Source organism: Bacillus rossius (assembly GCF_032445375.1).
Source record: "Bacillus rossius redtenbacheri isolate Brsri chromosome 9 unlocalized genomic scaffold, Brsri_v3 Brsri_v3_scf9_1, whole genome shotgun sequence".
Lineage (NCBI taxonomy): Eukaryota > Metazoa > Arthropoda > Insecta > Phasmatodea > Bacillidae > Bacillus > Bacillus rossius.
The window spans coordinates 13,116,794-13,137,161 of record NW_026962012.1 but is presented as its reverse complement, the minus strand read 5'-3'; the positions used below and the strand labels follow the sequence as shown (position 1 = coordinate 13,137,161).

General features: G+C 40.5%; 2 protein-coding genes across 3 annotated transcripts in view; one reads left to right on the top strand and one right to left on the bottom strand.

Annotated features, from left to right (window-relative positions):
• LOC134542647 (stress-activated protein kinase JNK) overlaps nt 1–20,368 on the bottom strand; it is a 427,819-nt gene that overhangs the window by 330,551 nt on the left and 76,900 nt on the right. The window lies entirely within an intron of this gene.
• On the top strand, nt 658–18,717 carry LOC134542715 (uncharacterized). The gene is made up of 6 exons (XM_063387189.1): nt 658–688; nt 5,921–6,163; nt 8,346–8,494; nt 10,147–10,222; nt 17,489–17,788; nt 18,617–18,717. Exons 1-6 carry the CDS (start codon nt 658–660, stop codon nt 18,715–18,717), a joined length of 900 nt encoding a protein of 299 aa, XP_063243259.1.

Here is a 20,368-nt window from a genome sequence, read left to right as displayed (position 1 = left end):
AAAAATATACCATGTTGGCCTGTTTCTAAGCTGAAAACCTTTGAACCAATTTTACTCAAAACTGTCAATTGTCGCTTAGCTGGTTGATGCATAACGCCATCCAATTATTCCCCGATTCCAGGTGTTTCTTGTTTGCCCCGTGCTGGAGAGCCTGTAAAATCATGATACGTCTTTTTTTTTAGATGAAAAATGTCGGGATGCCGATGCCAGCACGCAGTGGCTATGACTGGGAAAAGGAAAGGAGGAGAAGGAGGAGGAGTAGGAGGAGGAGAAGGGGAAGTAGGGGCGGTGGTGACGCAACTGCGCATGCGCGCCGTGCCGTAGCAGCCGCGCGGAGATATGGATTTTCCTGCCGGGCCCGGCCTCTCCCCCCCCCCCTCTCCTATAGAAAAGCAAGCCGAAAACACGCCCACGCTGCAACTCCCATGGACCCCCCCCCTCCTCCACACTTAACACCACCCTCAACCTGGCCGCGCCTCGCCAAACACACGCTCACAAAAAAAAAAATCTGCAGCGGGAAGTTTATAATTGGCATTCCCCACCTCGCGAGGCCAATGCGTCATAATTAATACCGCGCGCGTCCCGGCAATGGCGGGAACCTAGCGCCGCGAGAAGTTAAATAGACGCCGCGCCGGCCAGAGTTAACGAGTTCCGTACATGCCTGACGACAAGAACCCCGAGGTGGGCTGTGCGCTCCGCATTCCAGCGGTCCAGGGGTGCGATGAATACAAGATTAGGCTCGTATCATCACGACCACACTAAATACTATTTCCGTGCGCACTTTGGTCTTAAGAACAATTTAATCTCAAAATTGTCAACATTTTGAACTCCGCTGTTAACATTGAAAACAACTTACTATTATTTGCGAGTGCATTTTTTGGGTGCACAGTACTGACTCGCGCGCGCGCGTGTGTGTATGTGTGTGTGTACATACACATACATACCTTTCACCGTACGTGCATCAAACGTAATTTTTTTAATAGCCACAGGTTACGTGCTAACGCACATTTGCATAACAATTCAGTATTTTACAGCAAACACCTCAATTGGTAACATCCTAACGTCATGGCTTTTTCGTAAATAAAATAATAAAATTCCGAAAATAGGCGTTTTTAGTACTTTCCTTGTTTAACCCTGACAACAGCGTTTATAAATTCCTACTGGTTTCTCAGAAATTACAATTTATAAGTTACATTAAAATGCCCGTTCATTGATGCTGCCACCGTTAGAATTTTACCAATTGTGGTGTTTGCTGTACAATGCTGAATTGTTATGCAAATATCGTTAAGTAGTAAATAAAAATGTGTGCAGTATTCGTTTCATCGCTAAAGTTGTATATATTGTGTTAAGTGTGAATACCTAAACCACAGAGAGCATAAACAGCATCTTTATAATACTTAAATTCATGTTCACAATATCATTTAAATATTCTCTAAAAAAATGATAGCTGAAGAGTATAAAACATTAATTTTAAAGAAAAATTTAACCACCTACCTTATTGAAATAAACTACAGTATTATTAATCAAAACTTCCGCGAAGCAAAATAATACAGATCCACTTACAATAATAAATAAACTATTTTCTATAATAATAAAATTCATAAATAATTGCTCAATCAGAAATGGCCTCAAATATTTAAATATTGCTCCAAAAATTATGAAGTGGGCTTCTTCTTTGAAGAAGAAGAATAAGTTCGGATATTTATATTTTTAAACTATTAATACCAAGGATTACGACGGCCTGTGTCTCAGCACCGACGCCGCAAACCCTATTTTCAACACGAGCCGGGACTTATTTTTTTCGGGAATTCCTCCTCTTTCAGACTTTTTTATTTCGGCTACCTATTAAAGTTTCTTTGTTACTGGTAAAAATATTTAATTTGGATTTTTAGTCTCTGACTATATAAATAAATGCAAATCCAATTTTTTGGTTTCACTCCCGCAAATCATAAACTAGAATTTATTTCCTAGACGAAACCTCCACCCCCTCCCTGCACAAGATCAAGTAAAATCTTGATCGGCGCCTGCGCTCGCTAGACCCGACGGCCAGCAGATTGGTGTGCGAGATCCTTCCTTGAGACGCGACACGACAATAAAGCGACATGGAGGAGATAAGTACTGCCACCCTCCCTGTAACTGCATCTGCCGAGTGTGGCGACGTAGTTCACATTCCTGCCGCAGTCATCGCTTTGGCAGCACTATTCGGCTTGTCTTTTTCTGTGATTGCGCCAAGAAGCCCAAAAAAAACACTCGAAACTTGGCGGGTTTTTTTCTTTATATTTGAGAGTTCCAGACATTGCACCGATATGTGATAGGTTGATAAATGATTCTGTACAACTTACAAGTTTCTCATTTGTATTAGCCGCCGTGTAACACGTGCGTGTGCTGCGAAAGGAGCGACATTCCAGAGAACCTTACACTATTTGGAAGTGAAAATTAGTTGCAGTCAAGTTCAAAAGTTTGAGCATTCTCAGACATCGCAGATATAAAATAAATGTTCGAAATTCAATTAGTCCGTGATGATATGTGTGTATCATGGTCCAACTATATTTTTGGAAGCATTGGGTATTTTCTGATATGCATTTCCTTGGAAGAGTGCACATTGGCGTCAAACAGGTAGTTAAATTTTAATTATTTTATATTAGAATTATTGCACTTGTGACAATGAAACTTTATTTTGGTATAGAATAAGGTTGTATGCATGCATGGTTAGAATCTCAGACCTGTCTCTCTCCTGGGATCTTTATTGAAAAGCCTTACATTATTCTAATTATTAATCAATTATCTTACTTAAATTAAGGGGGAGTACATAATTATACATAGGCAACTAAAATGATTTAATAAAACTATTTACAAAACTTTATTAACTTCCAGCAACATTTTTTTAAATAACGCTCACTCTTAAGCTAAATACGCCAGTTCTCTAAATCTACGTAGAAACATCACAAGATCGGGAAACAACAATATAACTGAAAATATTATTGCTAATTAATGTTAAATAAAAGAGAAAACACTCTTGTTACATTTGTTTAAAAATATTGAACTAGAACGGACTCATATGATTAAGTATTCTAAATACACATAAATAGGAATTAATCTTAGAGATGAAATACCCTGCCACAACACAGTTAAAAGTAATAAAGAAATGTTATTGAAACGGAATTTTAGAAAGAAATTAGTTTTTGGTGTACGTCGAATTAATTTTTTTTTACTACGTGTTCATTAAATTCTCAACCTAAATTGACCAGAAATTTCGGCAGGAAATGTGCAGAATTAGAAGTTGATGGTTTGATCACCACGGAGGTAGATTGAGGGTCCCTTATCGCCGCTCTAGTATGGTGACGTCAGAATTGGAGACATCGCCCTGCAACGGTTCTCCTAATACTTTCGCGGTACAGAGTTAGACGGACAACATAAAAACATTAAATACTTATCCAAGAAAGAAATTTGTCGCGTGTAAATTAATATCAGGAACATATTTATTAAAGACTGCAAATAGTCTGCATGTGACTAAGATGAAAGTGTCACATGTTAGTTAAATATAGGTACTGTGTCTGTTCAGGAACTTCCCGACACGCGAGGAAACGAGGGAACTAGCTCTGTCTCCATCCTGCAGATACCCCGGGCCGCCTTTAGTGCGCCTGCAGCCGAGGTGAATCGGGAACCTGGCAAGCAGCCGGGGTCTGCGGGTTGCCTGCATCCAGCACTTACAGGGGCAGTCATTCGATCCTGGATCGACTAGCGTGCAATAGACTATTCTCCGTTCACTCTTAGCTGAGTTCTGAAATAAACAAACACCGCCGTATCACTGCGCCGCGTCAGCAAGTGATAGCCTGAATTCATCTTGCGCGCCAAGCACTAGTTGCAACACACACACTTCAGTACAGTCGGTGCTAATAAAATAACGGAGACGTAATATAACAGGAAGCACCGTAGCACTTTGTTCAGCGTGGTTCATTTGCGAAAAAAAACTATGCACTTTACGCCTAATAACAGTCTTCACAAAATCATCACAAGTTTTTATAACAGGATACTCAAGTTTCCTTTTCTTCCCGGAAGATGTAAATGTCCCGGTGTCCTGTAATTATTTCCTTGCACTAACTAAGCACACTGCTCTTCGAAACACCCGTAAATTCCGCAGTTCAACTCGCGATATCGTTAACACGACAATCCGGATATTTGTCTGAAAATGTTTTTAAAACATTCAACATCATAGTTTTCTGTGCACTTTTCAAAGGCTTTCCCGTTCTGTGTTTCACAAAACTCGGTCCGACGTCAGCCATAACAAACCGTGCGCGCGCGAATCCGAAATGTAACTGTTGCGCCGGGCATCAACTGTACACTGTACGGTACCTTTTGTCTATGCCACCGTACACACGGCGTCTGCTAACATAATTGTAAGTAAATACTTGCTGACACATTAAACTGTATTGGAAATTAATGGTGAAACGCTATAATGCTATATATCAACAATTGTTATTAAAAAAATCAGTGTTAAAATACTTCCAAATGGTACGTAACCAAGGGACTATTTCTTGCGCACGAATAATGTGCGCGGCGACCGGCAGCCAATGAGAATGTTTGTTTACAAGAGTCTTTGTTTATTCCAAAACTCAGGTAAGAGTGAACGGAGTATAATGGTGACAATACTGATTTTCATCTTCTGCGTACTATACATGAACGTAGTTGCTTTCAGGTGGTGTTCGAAGAAACCCGTAGTTTTGTGTGGGCAGTTGAGCATGGAGGCGTCAGTTTAGCACAGTAAGTACATATTTTAATTAAAACATTTCAAAAAGTTTTTAACACTTTCTGCATTGTAATTTAGGACATGAAAAGTGCCTTTAACGTGTAAATTGCGTGCGCCATAGTCCAGTTCTTCTAGCAAACAAACTTTTCCTTGCTGGATCCACACACGGCTGGACTGCACGACAGATGAAGGCCCCAGTGACGACGACAATCAACAGGCGGGTCTCCGTGAACACACGTCAGTGAAGACAGCACCTGGGTGGCGAGGCGACGTGCGGAATGTGCGACATGGCAGGCCGCCTGCGGTGGGGTTGGTGACATGCTCTACACGAGAACCCGAGACACTCTCCTAGGCATGTCACCGAGAATGATAGTAAACTGCGAGAAGTGTTGTAATGTGCTACTGGGGCTGTGGTTTCAACTAGTGTCCAACAGGAACATCATCCTTGATTAGGGTAGACTGGAAAGATAACTGAAAAAACTTGAGAATTTTTAACACATAATTTCAATTTTTAAGAGACGGTATTTAGAATTTCATATGGACATAGTACAAACGAGAGTTTGGAAACATCGTTTGGGAATCTGAACCATATATATATATACATATATGTATACAGGTGTATATATAATTTGTACTGTGCAGCCGACTAATTGAAACTCCAGCTTGTTTACTGCTATTTGGGATTTTGCATTCGGGATTTCAAATCACCAACTCACATGTGAAAATCCACTAGAGAGTTTTTTTTTTTTCAGCGCACTGATCGGAATTCTTCTTGAATTTTTCTTTGTCCATCGTAAAAAATTGTTATGATTCTATATTCTTTATGGGGTGATTGCTTGACCATGTTTCCCCCTTTCAACACGCAGCTGAATCGGAATTTCTGACGGGACTTTAACATGTTAAATATTTTTTTTTTTTGTTACAGGTAATTTTTTCCTCCATTCTGAAAATAAATTGTTTCTCGTTATTTTACCACCCACCAAAGTCTGGATACACTTACAAAAGGAAACTGCTATTACTGGAGCTACAGCTTGCAAGAGAAGGCCATTTTTGAATAGCTCCAGAGCTGTCGCACTTCCGAAAATGCCGGTCCGGACAGGTCAACGCGCGGACGGTAGCTGGGATGTTGCCGTGAATCCTCGTGCGAGAGGCCAGCCCTCGGTGTCTGCCAAGGGCTGGTCAGGGCAGCGGACCTGCCGCAACAGCCCCCAGGCTCGGCTACATCGGGCGGCATCGGGCGACATCGGGCGTCATCGGGGCGGCTCGAGTGGATTAGCGCCGCCCGCGCCGCACTCTGCAGGCGCGGTGACGCGCGCCCGATCGCGTCATCCGCCCGCCGGCCCACGACCACTCAGCTGCACTCAACCGAGCACTCCGCGCAGCTCGAGCTGAGCGTCAGCACCGACATGCTGCACGGTAGCCAACACTCCGTGAATACCAACACTGCTGGGATCAGACACGCATACTGCGGCGAGGGCGCAGTGTTGTTACTGCACGCAATCACTTCAATGCCGTGGAAACTGTGCGAATACGCGCATCCCGCTGATAAAGCTTGGAGGGAAAGGAAGACGAAGAGAACGGATAAGTAACGAGAATATATTGTCATGACGCGAGAGAGGGGGGAGGAAACAGCTGGCAAGGAAAATGGCGGAGTTGCACTTATAGACTTATAGGTTTCCCATAACTCCACGTCAAGACGAGAATCATCGATTGGCCAGTAAATTACGGTTCTGAATCACAAAATCTAAATTAAGAAAGTGTCGTAGTTTTCTAGCTGTATGCATTTTTCCCAAAGTTTTTTAAGCACCATCCCGTACCAAATTATTAGATACGTGGACTAAAAAACCTTTTCCTACGCAACCATAAACACTCTACTATTTATAACAATTAAAAATAAAATCGAACATGCTATATTTTAGGGGGGGTGGGGGAATATTTGAAAGACTTATGCAACAAAAATAACTTATTGGGTAAATTTTACAAGTCATGCTGTAAAACAATATTATTTAATAACTTAGCAAATTGTTTAAAACGATGGCTAATTAGAGAAATTAACTTGCTAATTAGCAAAGTATTTTTTATAATGTGAAAATTGTTGCCGCATTAGACGGGGAGACCATTTTATTTTTCCTTTAAAATTGAGCAATTTTGATTTTATTTTGAATTGTTATCAATATTAGGGTAATTTATTATTGCGTAGCTAACATTGTTAGTTACAGTATCTTATAATTTGGCGCATGGTGAAGGCTTAAAAACCTTTGCAAAAATGCCATACGTAACCAGAAAACTCTAACATGTTTTTTTTTTTTCATACAGAACCGCAATTAATTGGCCTACAATTGTTCTCGGCTTGAAAATTAGTTATAGGACACCTGTGCAGGACAATAATAAGGCCAAAAAACTGTAGTTTCGGGAAAAGAAACACGGTCAAGGGGCATAAGAGGAAACTTAAAATAGTCGGAGGACGTCAACCACGAGACACTATCGACACTTTTAATACCATCGAGGTAAGCTTAGCAGAGAGCCGATGATGAAACACGTAACAATTGAAGCTTAACAGACAAGAACATTTTTTGCAGTGCCCTAACATGGCGATAAGCTTATTTTGGCACTACGTGTATGTGTTGATATGCACTGTGCTTGTACTTTAGGACATGTAACTTACAGCCTGCTTGTCTATCGTGAGACGGTTACATGTCTGTTAGAGTGGGGGCGATTGTATAGTAATTTTAAGTGACCGCGATAACATGTAACACATAATGGTAAATTGGGAAAAATACAATTTTACATGCACTTTTAGATAATTCGCTATCGCCAAGTTGTGTTGAGTCGATTATTTTGCCAAAAATACTTGTGATAACTTAAAAAAAAGGCATTACAGCTGATATAAAGCTGCATTAGCATCACAGATCATAGCATGATATGAAATGTACGCCAGTATTCTAAGGATAATCTGTAACGTCAGTCGGAGTGTGCCGTGTGTGACTGACCTGTCGATGAGCTAGTGGCAGCACGGGTTTCTTTACTGAACATACTTTTATGAAAAATCAACTAAATATACGAAAATATTATCTTTGAAAGATTTGTGCAATGGGAGTGCATGACTTGATGTAAGCTTTCGGACATAGGCCATTGCTAAGCTCATATATGTTGGGTTCAATATTTTTGTGCTGTCATCATTTGTGGTTTTTTTCTGTTAGTCCATTTTTCTTTGTTTTTCTTTGTTTGTTGACCATATTCCTGTAATGGAATATTATGTGGTGTTTATATCCTATTAACAACAGCAATGTTTTGCTTAATTTGTGTTTTTGTTTTTGTCTTTTAGGTTTTTTGTAGTTTTCTTCTACAGACATACATGAGCTTAGCAATGGCGTATGTCCAAAAGCTTACATCAAGTTATACTAAAATAATTATTAAAACGAGTGGGACACCCTGACGACAGCGCACCAGCTAATTATAAACGTGTTTCACGGCAGTTACGTGGTCGAGGAGACAATAACATGGTCGCTACACCCCGCGTTGCCCTCGTGAGCGGCGCAAGCACCCGGGTGCAACAGGGGTTCGCGGTACCGGCGGGTGGAACGCGCGCTGGGACCAGACCGCGGCGCACGAAGCCAGGCGAGAGCTCTCGGAGTGGAACCAGCCAGTCGCGGTGCCTCATTAGCAGCGAGCCGGGGAGACGGGCTGACGCCCCGGTGGTTTCTGGAGAGCGGAGCGCCCTGCCTGGTGACACTCCACGTCGCCAGAGTGCGCGACCGACACAAGTCACGGGGCTCGAATATACATTCCTGCACCAACCAGTCAGACATCACATACTAAACATCTGTGTGCATCTGTTCACAAAGATTTTTTTTGACGTGACGTCTAATAAATCGATGAACCCCGGCTGCACGCACGAAAAAGTGTCCCGTTGCGCACATTGTTCCGTTACGCTGTGTCCCGTTACGCACATTGTTCCGTTAAGCTGTGTCCCGTTACGCTCATTGTATACGCTTGCGCCGCATCTATCTCTCTTCCACTCGACTGTTGATAAATTGAAGTGAAAAGTTAATGTGGTTTTCATTGCTTATTACAACAACAATTTCGGCAATAAAGGTTAATTATTCTTGCATTTTAAAAATCTGATTACTAGTATAATTTCAAGTATTTATTATTTTATTATTAAAATAAAAATGATTCAATTTTATTCATAAAGTATGCAATCATTTCATCAATGTTTTGTTATGACGTTGTCACGTTAAACTATCGTCCGTAAACCGACTTTACAGACGACCAATTTTTTTAACGTACAAAACTATGAAAACTCAACATCAACACCACTTCAGTGCGAAACTTCTAGCCAACTATGGCCGGAAAGACATAGGCAATACGTCCAAACAAGTAATTTACGAATTAACATGTCTAGTATAAAAGACACTCACATACAGATAGAAGCACCTTATTTACGTGAATCATGTTTATAAATTAATTTCAAGAATACAGCAACTATTTTCAATATGTACCAGCTTATAACATTTAAGCTTTTATTTTCCTCTCTCTGAATGATCGGAATGTGTAGGTATAAATCAATAAGCTCTACAGACGATCACCAAATTTTGAACATTTATTGCTAAAGTGACAGCTGACAGTGAGACTCTGTCCAATCTGTTATTTGAACGATGGCTTCCCAGCTGAAACAATTTCAATATTTCTTCTCGAACACAAAAGTTAGACCATAGTTCCACTGACTACCTAAATAGATTAAAGAAATCTTCAAAGTTCGACTTATCACTGAGTATTAATACATTATGCATTAAAGAGCAAAATAGCTGCTGTTTAAGTGTTTAAGATATTCGTTAATTACAGCTAACTTACTCAAAACGTTTTATATTATTCAGTTATGTACGACTTCCATTTTCTTTTCTTTACATAGAATTATTACGGTAAACTGCATTTTTTGACAGTTTACAGTAAACTTTAGGTAAGGTTAATGCATAGGAATACAGGTGGAGAAAACTTTTTTTGTGGTGTATTTTAAAAGTTGCGCTCTTAAATTTGACATTTTATCTTTTCAGTTTGACAATGTATGTCCGTATGTCTCTTGAAGTAAACACAAATTAAATTTTAAAAAAAAACTATTGTATAAATGAATTTTTAATGACAGTCCTCTACGAATGTCCGATCTGTGTGTGTTCTTCTCAGGTTTGATAAAACGTAACGGCGAGGAACACTCGAGTGGAGTTCCAACGAAGAGAAACCGGAGAGAGGAGGGCGCAATCAGTGAAAGGCTCCTCGAGCGATGGGAATCTGACGTCACGGGCCTCTCGGCGAGACTGCTGGCTTGTGAGTGCCGAAGTTGCAGCTGGAATCCTGCTGCCAGCGGGTTATTGGGGACTGAGGACGGGGAAGGTCGGGAACAGATCGAGGAGGAGGGAGGGTGTGGCAGACGCCACGTCCACGTCAATCCTCCTGTCTGGAACATGACCCCTCAATCAGGCGAGCTCGCGACCCCTCCAGCTGCGAGCCGCGCCGAGGCTAGACCACTCTTGGTCTACCTCACGTCCCTGATACACGCAGCCAGTGTCTCCTCTTCACATTGCACATTTATTCGCGTATCTATGCTAGCTGAACAGGCAGGTCACTATCGCACTGTTCGTTGTATCATCAAATGGAATAACATTTTGGAAATACCCTAACCCACCCTCGTTCATCTTCTTGGGAGCTTATTTTAGTCAAATCATTCGTGAATGCTCACATAGCATAAGGAACCTACCAAATTTCAAATTTTTGGGTCTTTAAGAAGTTCCAGATAACTGGTGATGAGTCATTAGAGGTATTTCGCTTAGTTATACTATATAACTAGGTATATACATATTTACATAAATATATCTATAGACACTTTTTCCAGACACTAGGATGATCCTTCAAGAACCTCAGCCACAACAATTATCTTAATTTTTATTATTCCTTGACTTGGTTTAATAAAGTATTTTATTAGTAACTGAACCACACAGCCGTCACAGTTTTATTAAGCTTGTAACAGTATAAAATCGTGAGCGTTAAAAGAAGGCACAAAAAATAAAAATGCTGGGCAGGACTGTCCCTAGGATAAGGAAGCCTTATCAATATTCTTTCTGCTGACCTTGCAAAGGCGAGAACACGTGGCATGAATCCAACAACATGCATATCGTAGATACAAATGTTACATGAAGATGTGTACGAATTCGTACCAGTTACTCCTGGTACACAAAAAAAAATTAGAGATAGGCACCAGAGTTAATATCAAATGAAATGGTTCTGAAATGATAGCAGTCGAGATGTTATTTATGTTATTGTACGTCGAATAAATTGTATTGCCTACAGAAATAATCGATATTACCAAGTAAGAAACGCATTTGCCTTGATAGCAATGGCAGTTAGGGCATTGCACTAACATTAAATTTCTATTAGTTCATTAGTTCCTTATGTTTCACAAATTGCTGTCAGATCCAAAAATTAACCGGGTACATTGCATTATTGTACAACTGAATTCTTCAAATAATTCTAGGATATATATTTTAATTACTGTCCAATTTTATTTGTGTAAGCTATTTGTAAGATTAACTGTTAACTGTATATTTCAATAATATTATATCAACCATCATTTTGCTCCAATAGGTTGGTCAACTTACACATCATTGAGGCACGAAGACAAACTTGCTAAAATTATGGTTTTAGTTTTAATTACATTGAATCTTCCATTTAATTTTTTTCTTTAGTTATTTTTAAAGACAGATATTAGAATGAGATTTATATATTTTTTCAAAAAGTTAAATATTTATTATTAAATTACATGTTCTCTAAACGCTTGACATCAACTTACAACACTGAGCATTGAGTATACACGCTCGAATGATAAAAGTAAATTAAAATCCAACAGTGAGCACTGCCCTAATTTCGATAAGAACTATCAACATTTTTAACAAACTTAATTTCGCTATTAATGCAAACATGCTCACCCCCATCTACTATATGACACAAAACATGTGTTAGGTAAAAACGAAACAAAGATAAGGAAGGTTAAAGTATATTTGGGTGAAAATTTATTGATACGTAAAATGTGTTTTTTTATTTCAAAAAAAAAATCAAATCACACTCGTCCCAAAAACTTTAAATTACTGCATCTTTCTACACTCTAATTAGCGAAATAGTTAAAATACTACAAATCAATAATATACAGTCTGTTCATAAAAATGCCCCATTTATAAATTTTAATAGTATTATGTTCAGGATACACTAAAGCGTTCCAAACAAGCAGCTGTTTATTTATGGGCCTCTTTGTACTTGTAATGCGGCCGTGCGAAAAATAGCCTGTCGTTATGTCAGGTAAGTAATGCGAATGTACAAGTAAGTAATGCTAATGTGCAAGTAAATAACGTGAATGTGCAGGTAAGTAACGTGAATGTGCAGGTAAGTAATGCGAATGTGCAGGTAAGTAATGCGAATGTGCAGGTAAGTAATGCGAATGTGCAGGTAAGTAATGCGAATGTGCAGGTAAATAATGCGAATGTGCAGGTAAGTAATGTGAATGTGCAAATAAGTTATGCTAATGTGCAGGTAAGTAACGCGAATGTGCAGTTAAGTAACGCGAATGTGCAGGTAGTCCTTGAGCACGGCCAAGCCTTTGTGATAGATATCATATCACACTTATATTCAAGCTACAGGCACGCCGTACCACCCATTTTAGTGGGTGGCGCTGAAAAACCACATCATCACACCCCTTTCACCCTATCCACAACTAAAATCCATGTTGATGCCGGCATCGCAAGACATGCCATATTTTCTCCAAATATTTTCGTATGAACGCCATTATTATCCTTACTTCATAAAGATTAGATTGATAACATGAACATTACCATAAATGTGCCGAAACGATCAGTACTGCAAAAGAGCAGAGCCAAAATTACCGCCATGGAATTTTGCTATTTCACACGGCCGCATTCCAAGTACAAAGAGGCCCATAAATAACCAGCTGCGCTTGTATGGAACGCTTTAGTGTATCCTGAACATAAACATCACCCGTGTGACAGGTAGGAATTTTCGTGTTTCGTCTAGTCAACCACGAGGTCATTAGGGAGGGTTACACACAAATAAACACGCCAGGGATACTGTCGAAGGAATAGGCCATGGTCTGTTGAAAGAACCGAAACATATCAGGACTGGTCTCGAGTGACATGAGTGGCAAACCGACACCATGATGTTCCGAGCAACAAACCAAGGCTCTTCCGACTGCTCGGTCGAAAAGCTAAAAAAGTGCAATGTCGTCAACAATTCTAACAATGGTCGCAACGTACTTAAGCTTTTGAGGTGCAACACAAAGACGCAACCAACAACCATCTATGGCTCGGATTGAAAATAAAACCCTTTAATCGCGTACTCTAGCGGTATCCACCTTCCAACACTTTAAGGACGTATTTATTCTGCGATAAGAAAAAAAAATCAGCTTAGCTCACGTACACACTAAACAGTAAAACTTAAATAATAATGGGAAATAAGAGTGATTGCTATAAAAATATTTTACATCTTCAATATTCCCTGCAAAAATAAATTATATGACTACATGCACTCGGACAGTGCTCAAAATACTGACCTACATAAACCGCTCTGAATACTAAGGAAAGTCATTTACTTGTCATTAAATAATGTTGTTATATCATTTTAATAGTAGTTTTGTAGTAACCATAAACGTATCCTTTTTTTAACTGATAGTTCGTGCAAACAGTATAAAATCGTTTAAAGAGGGCTTTTTAAAAAAAATTGGTTGTCTGTAAAGTAGGTTTACGGACGATAGTTTAACGTGACAACGTCATAACAAAACATTGATGAAATGATTGCATACTTTTATGAATAAAATTGAATTATTTTTATTTTAATAATAAAAGAATAAATACTTAGTTGAGATTATACTAGTAATCAGATTTTTAAAATGCAAGAATAATTAACATTTATTGCCGAAATTGTTGTAACAAGCAATAAAAAACCACATTAACTTTTCACTTCACTTAATAAACAGTCGACGATGTTTCGTCGACGTGTAGATGACTTGTAATTAATTTTAAAAACTGGCGTTTAGCTATAAAGTTTAAATATAATTATGAACATATTTCCATATAAATAAACTGTAATCAAATATCTATCATAAATTATATGAAACACCATAATTTTTTAGTCAATTGTAACATAACCTATTATTACTGCACTCGCCAACAGCGTAACGGGACACAGCGTAACGGAACAATGAGCGTAACGGGACACATCGTAACGGAACAATGTGCGTAACGGGACACGTTTTCGTGCGTGCAGCCGGCGGTCATCGATTTATTAGACGTTGTCACGTCAAAACACAAACTTTATATGCTGACGCGGATATCCTAACAATAAGCTACAAGGACATTACAAAATAAATAGTTAAAATAGAAAAGATATACAAAATATAAAAAAAATATTAAATAATATTCATCTAGTTTATGAAAATTACTATCTGTTTTAAAAAAATACAAAAATTAGCAAAATAACGCTGCACTAAGGATTGAAAGAGCAGGGTTAATCTTTATTCCCTTTGTGCAGAGGCCAACACATTGTGAACACAAAGGCAAATGTTCATAAAAAAAACATTCAATAAAGACTTGCTTGGTAGAAAACACCTTTTATAAACAAATATGGTTACGTTATTGATTTAATAAACATCGTGTGCGGAAACACGGAATATTATAAGATAATTTAGGATCCTACCGCCTCAAGCAGTGTTCGCGCACACTGTCCTTGGTCCAGGTCCCCTTGCTCACACGCGCAGCATCCCCAACAACGCCGTGTGCGCCTAACAACTCAGCTTCAACCTCGATAGCAGGCCATGCGGCGACAAGGCCACGCCTGACTTCCCTCACTTCCCTGGCTCGTGTTCCGAGGAGCCGTCTCTAATGGTCTGGTCGTCGAAAAGAGGCAAAAACCCCAATGAAAAAATTTTTGACGACGCCGCGAAGATCATAAGGAATTTATTTTCCTTTTCATCTCGCCTGCAGCCGGGCTGGCCGGGGTGTTGGAGGAGCAGAAGGAACCCGGGGATAACGACTTGGCGAGAAGGCGGGAGAGCAGGCAACTGCGACGAGACCGCGGGGAGAGGGGGAGTGAAGAAGAACAACTCCCAGAGCGAGACAGTCAGGGCATGTACTTACACGCTTTTATCAAGGTGCGGGAGAGGGAGAACAAAGCTTAGTGAACAATTTTTTTTTAACAAAAGAAAAAAAAAATCTGCCAAGTGCTTTGAAAGGGAAAACGACGAATGCAAAAAAAAAATTACGCCGCTGTAAAAACATGATAAGAAGCGCGGGAAAAAAAAAATTTCTTCAGGAAAACATGGCAGAATGGTTGGGACCAAACACGACCTAGTCGCCTTCACCCACATTTCCATCCAAGCCTCTGTCTGCACTGCAGAGGTTCGTGTCGTCTAACACTGGGACAACTTTCACGGTCAAGAGGCCGGCGCACTACTTGGACGAGAAAAAAGTTCCAATCCCACTCACGGCTGTTTCCCCAAGTTTAGGTACACTGGTGTTTTGGTGGTCTTAAAACACGAACTGCTTTAAAATATGTTCGTTTAAGATATTTGGTACTGCTAAACTACTTTCTAATCCATTCCGAAACAGGCGAGGGCGCAAACACAGTCTACAATACATTGTAACGAATGAATAAGGACCTAACGCCTTGTGAACATCGAGGTCATTAGAGCTGCATTAGGGGGGGGGGGGATGAGATGGGGGAGCGATGGAATGCATTGGGGGAAGGAAACTCAAGGAACCAATCCTGGATGGGAGACGTGATCTCAACCCCCCAACCCCCGAGGCCTGGCCCTGACAAGGCATAGGTGTGTTCAGAGTATGCAAGGGAGTTAACCTCAAGCGCAGGATCTCCCTCCCTAAAGTCCATTTTCATGCAGTGTGTTTGCCTCAGAGACAATCTTTACGAGACTGGCAAGCCAAATATAATAGACGGCCCCGTAGTTCATTGCGAAATGTGCTACCATATGTGATTGTACCAAAAACTATTTAGACACAACATGGCGGACATCAACGCTTCCAGTGGTGACTTTTGAAACTACGTGAACCACGCTCAGTCATGGCAGGCTTTTAAATTTTTCAAATTCATTGTATTTATTATGAAATATTAACTGAATCCTTAACTTCAGAAACAACATGTGACATCAATTCTGACACTGTGCTAGTTTTTATTTTGAAAATATGCTATATGCGTTGAAATTTACCTCAAACTTAAGTCTAATAGGTTAAACTTTCATTAGTGCTTACAGTGAAATTAAACTAAGACAACAAATATAAATTGAAATAACTGGCTAGCAATACTTTTATTATATTTTTTGTTACTAAATTACTAACCCCCTTTTTTTTATAATATATATTTTATTAACTGTGTATAAAAATCGAGGGAAACCAGTCACCTTGTTTCTGAAACAACAGCTGATAATGTGTGCATATATGTGTGTGTATAGGTGTGTGTGTGTGTGTATGTATGTATGTATGTATATATATATATACGTATATGTATGTGTGTGTGTGTATATATATATATATATATATATATATATATATATATATATTTCAAAATGTAGCACTTGTTTAAGAAATGAATAGAGCAGCCTTCTGAAAAAATATTTTGTTTTTATCTTCATTGTATATATCAAGGAACTGTAGATGTACCACAGTAGGAAAGTGTATTTGATTAATTCCAAACGGTTTTACTAAACAAATATATAAAATACAATGTCAGGCTATAAAATTCAATTCATTTGAAACCATTTAATAGTTTCTAAAGTGGTAAGGCGTCAGTCTTTTTCGTTTTTAAATTAGATTGAGTACCCAATTTTATATCTCCCATTTTAGTATACTCGAGGAAATGTTTTACCTTGATGAAATCACATTTACCTCGTTTTCAAGAAGTAGCCTGATTAAAACATTGTGAAACACGCACCTATTTCATTTTAATTAATATTCTACCTTAATTTACACTTAGATCATCATTTATTTTGGTTATACCTATGCTCAGGAAAATTACACATTTTCACCATATTACAAATCCCTGTATTTATTTATTTTGGTTACAGCTATTCTCAGGAAAAACAACACATTTTCATCTTAGATACCTACGTTATTTTAAGATTTTTGAAATGAAAACATTTTAAATTGTAATTTAGAACACAAGATCAATTTTTTTTAACATACCTATTGGTTGGTTAGTAGATATGCCTTGTATTAATTAAACGAAATTACCAAAATTTTAACACCTCTTCAGTTTTCCTTTGGATGCCTATGTGAAAATACGAAATAAGAATAAAATAAATCACATTCCATGGTGTTTTTATTAACACCTAAGAAGCCGACACTTTGCTCAGTTGATTTAATTAGAGCACTCATTAGTCAACAATGGCGAATGTCTAAAATAATGGTTGTTTTTTTAATATCTAGAAGAAAGCCGGTGAAATGCAAACCGGTAACACGTGGGATGTGTTGGTTTGAAAGTAATGAATTAAACCAATCATTATTACGTCAGGAGACCTCCATGTTGCAATACGGTGTTCGAACCAATGCCCACCACGAGCCCACGGACGTATCACTGAGGAGGAGGAGATTGAGATGGGCAGGGGGAGGCAGGGGGCAAGGGGCAGGGAGGCAGGGGGCAGTGGGCGGGGGCCGGGGGGCAGGGGGCGGGGGGCAGGGGGCAAGAGGCAGTGGGCAGTGGGCAGTGGGCAGTGGGCAGTGGGCAGTGGGCAGTGGGCAGGGGGCAGGGGGCAGGGGGCAGTGGGCAGGGGGCAGTGGGCAGTGGGCAGTGGGCAGTGGGCAGTGGGCAAGGGGCAGTGGGCAGTGGGCAGTGGGCAGGGGGCAGTGGGCAGTGGGCAGGGGGCAGTGGGCAGGGGGCAGTGGGCAGTGGGCAGTGGGCAGTGGGCAGTGGGCAAGGGGCAGTGGGCAGTGGGCAGTGGGCAGTGGGCAGTGGGCAGGGGGCAGGGGGCAGTGGGCAGTGGGCAGGGGGCAGGGGGCAGGGGGCAGGGGGCAGGGGGCAGGGGGCAGGGGGCAGGGGGCAGCCTGTCCCGGGCACCGGGCTAGAGGTGCAGGATGGGTGGACAATTTTTGTAAGCTACAAAAAGTGTGAAATAAAATGCGAATAGAAAAAAAATAACTACACAATATCTACTGATATTTTGATTTTACTCACTATCGATAAACATGCGGCGTTTTATAATGTTTAACTTAAAAAATTCTCGTTTATTGTACACGGATGCAAAACAAAAATATGCATATAGTATGCATATTGCCGATGGGAAGACAAGGAACCCGAAAGAAAGACTTGCACTGGTGGATGCGATTGTATATTTAAACCAGATGGTTTCCCCCGAGGCGGCGGATGCGATGCTTCACTCAGGGGAAGCGGCCAGGGGGAGGGGGGGGGAACGGGGGTGATTTGTGGCGCTCCGCCGGCCCGCATACCTCGCGAGCCATGGCCCGCTGAAAATTAATTAGCGGCCAATCGCTCCCAGATGGAATTAGTCCCCAGCAGGAATGCCAGGCAGGGGTAGGGTGCGCAGGAGGGGGAGAGAGAAGGGGAGGGGGGTTTAAGACGGACGCCAGCCAGCTGCCGTCGGTAAGAACTGGAACACGGGGCCGGCGGGGAATGCGAGCGGCGGCCCGCTACTACCCTGCAGGGAAACATTCTCTCTCTCTCTCTCTCTCTCTCTCTCTCTCTCTCTCTCTCTCTCTCTCTCTCTCTCTCTCTCTCTCTCTCTCTCTCTCTCTCTCTCTCTCTCTCCATCTGCCGCAGGATTAGTCCTGTGATGTGTCGTTGATCCAGGCACCTGGGCAGCACGGCAAGGTGGAGACCAGGGCTACCGCGCCGACCCCAGCGGCTCATCGGCCGCCGCTCCGACGACCCTGAGATCCCGGCCCACATGAGGCACTGGCCCTCCAGGGTGGCTCCGCTGGTGGTCTGCGCCATGCTCGCAACGCACCAACAACCTTCATGTTCATGAAACGACTCTTGCGAAAGGTAGGAATGATTCACAAACATTTATGTGGACACGTCACTGCTGGTTTACACTTGTATGCCATAAAATTACGCAAAGATTACAAGCCAAAATCGGCTTATGTCCAAACTTAAATTCACGGACCGCACAGAGAATTACCTACGTGGGAAACAATAAGTCAGAAATATATCATCACAGCACAGACGAACGTAACAGGCTGATAAAGTCGAGACAGTTACAACAAGAACAGTAAATACAGAGAACCAGGACAACAGCGACAAACCGACTAACTCAACGATGAAACAAACGGAATTTCTGTGGTGTCTACGAATTTTAAATTTTTACATCAGCTGATTTAGGCTTGTTTTCTGAGTGTTTGTGTAATCATTTATTCTGTCCGATCTTGAGGTTTCTCCGTGACATACAGTGCAAACAGCAATGGCGTATGTCCGCAATAATGTTTTAAATCCCCCAGAACGTTGGCTGAAGTGAAGCGTTAGCATTGTGGAAACTGTTTTATATGACTGTGTATTATGGCATTGAGTGTGTTTAAACAACAACAAAATCATCGTTCGTACTCATCAACCGTCATAAGGCGTGATAAAGAACCATTTCCGCAATGTTTTGGATGTTGCAGTATGGCAAGTGACTTCAACTACGTCACAGCATTCTGTTTCCTGGCTATTCCCAACTCCCTGAGGACAGCGCACATTCGCTACAGCCAAAACACATTCCTTCACGACTCCAACCTGCACTGCAGAATGGCTGGTTTGAGTTCGAGCAACTGCCAATAACAAGTGCATATTTATTTATTTTGTTCATTATCGTCCCTACTGTTATGCCGGTAGGCTGACTGAGAGAAGGAGATGCTTACAAGCTAAGATTTCTAAACCACACACATCGATGGCTTTTCTGAGAATGAACCCAGAACCCATCTCGGTACTTCAAGCAACTATGCTATGGATGTCAACATTAACAGTACTTATTTCGGTACTTCAAGCAACTACGCTATGGATGTCAACAATAACAGTACTTATTTCGGTACTTCAAGCAACTACGCTATGGATGTCAACAATAACAGTACTTATTTCGGTACTTCAACGGACAAAAAAACTCATTCTACATGACATCATTGTAAGTTGAATTGTTGAAAACTATCATGTATAATATATAAAAAAATCTACAGTATCAGTGCAGTTATTTTTGCTATAGGAGAAAATATGTATTCGAGAGGCGAAGGATTGATTAAGTAACAGAAAAGCGCCGGCGTGATACGATAGTGCTTTTAGAATAGCATTTTTATAGAATTTGCTAAAGTTCTTAACATTAGGCACGAAGCTTAAAAGAATGTGAGAACTTTGCAACCGAACACGCTTCGCCAATAAGATCACCAGCACGTTTTAATGGGTTAGTGTCCTCAACAATTACGCTTCTATAAATACGTGTTTTTAATCAAGATTTTAAGAAACTGAAAGACCAATTTATATTTTAATCCTGGCATGAAAAAAAAGGATGTAATCATGTATTATACAATGAAATGTTTGTGTGGCCATTGTCTTTATTTTAAGAATATCATTCGT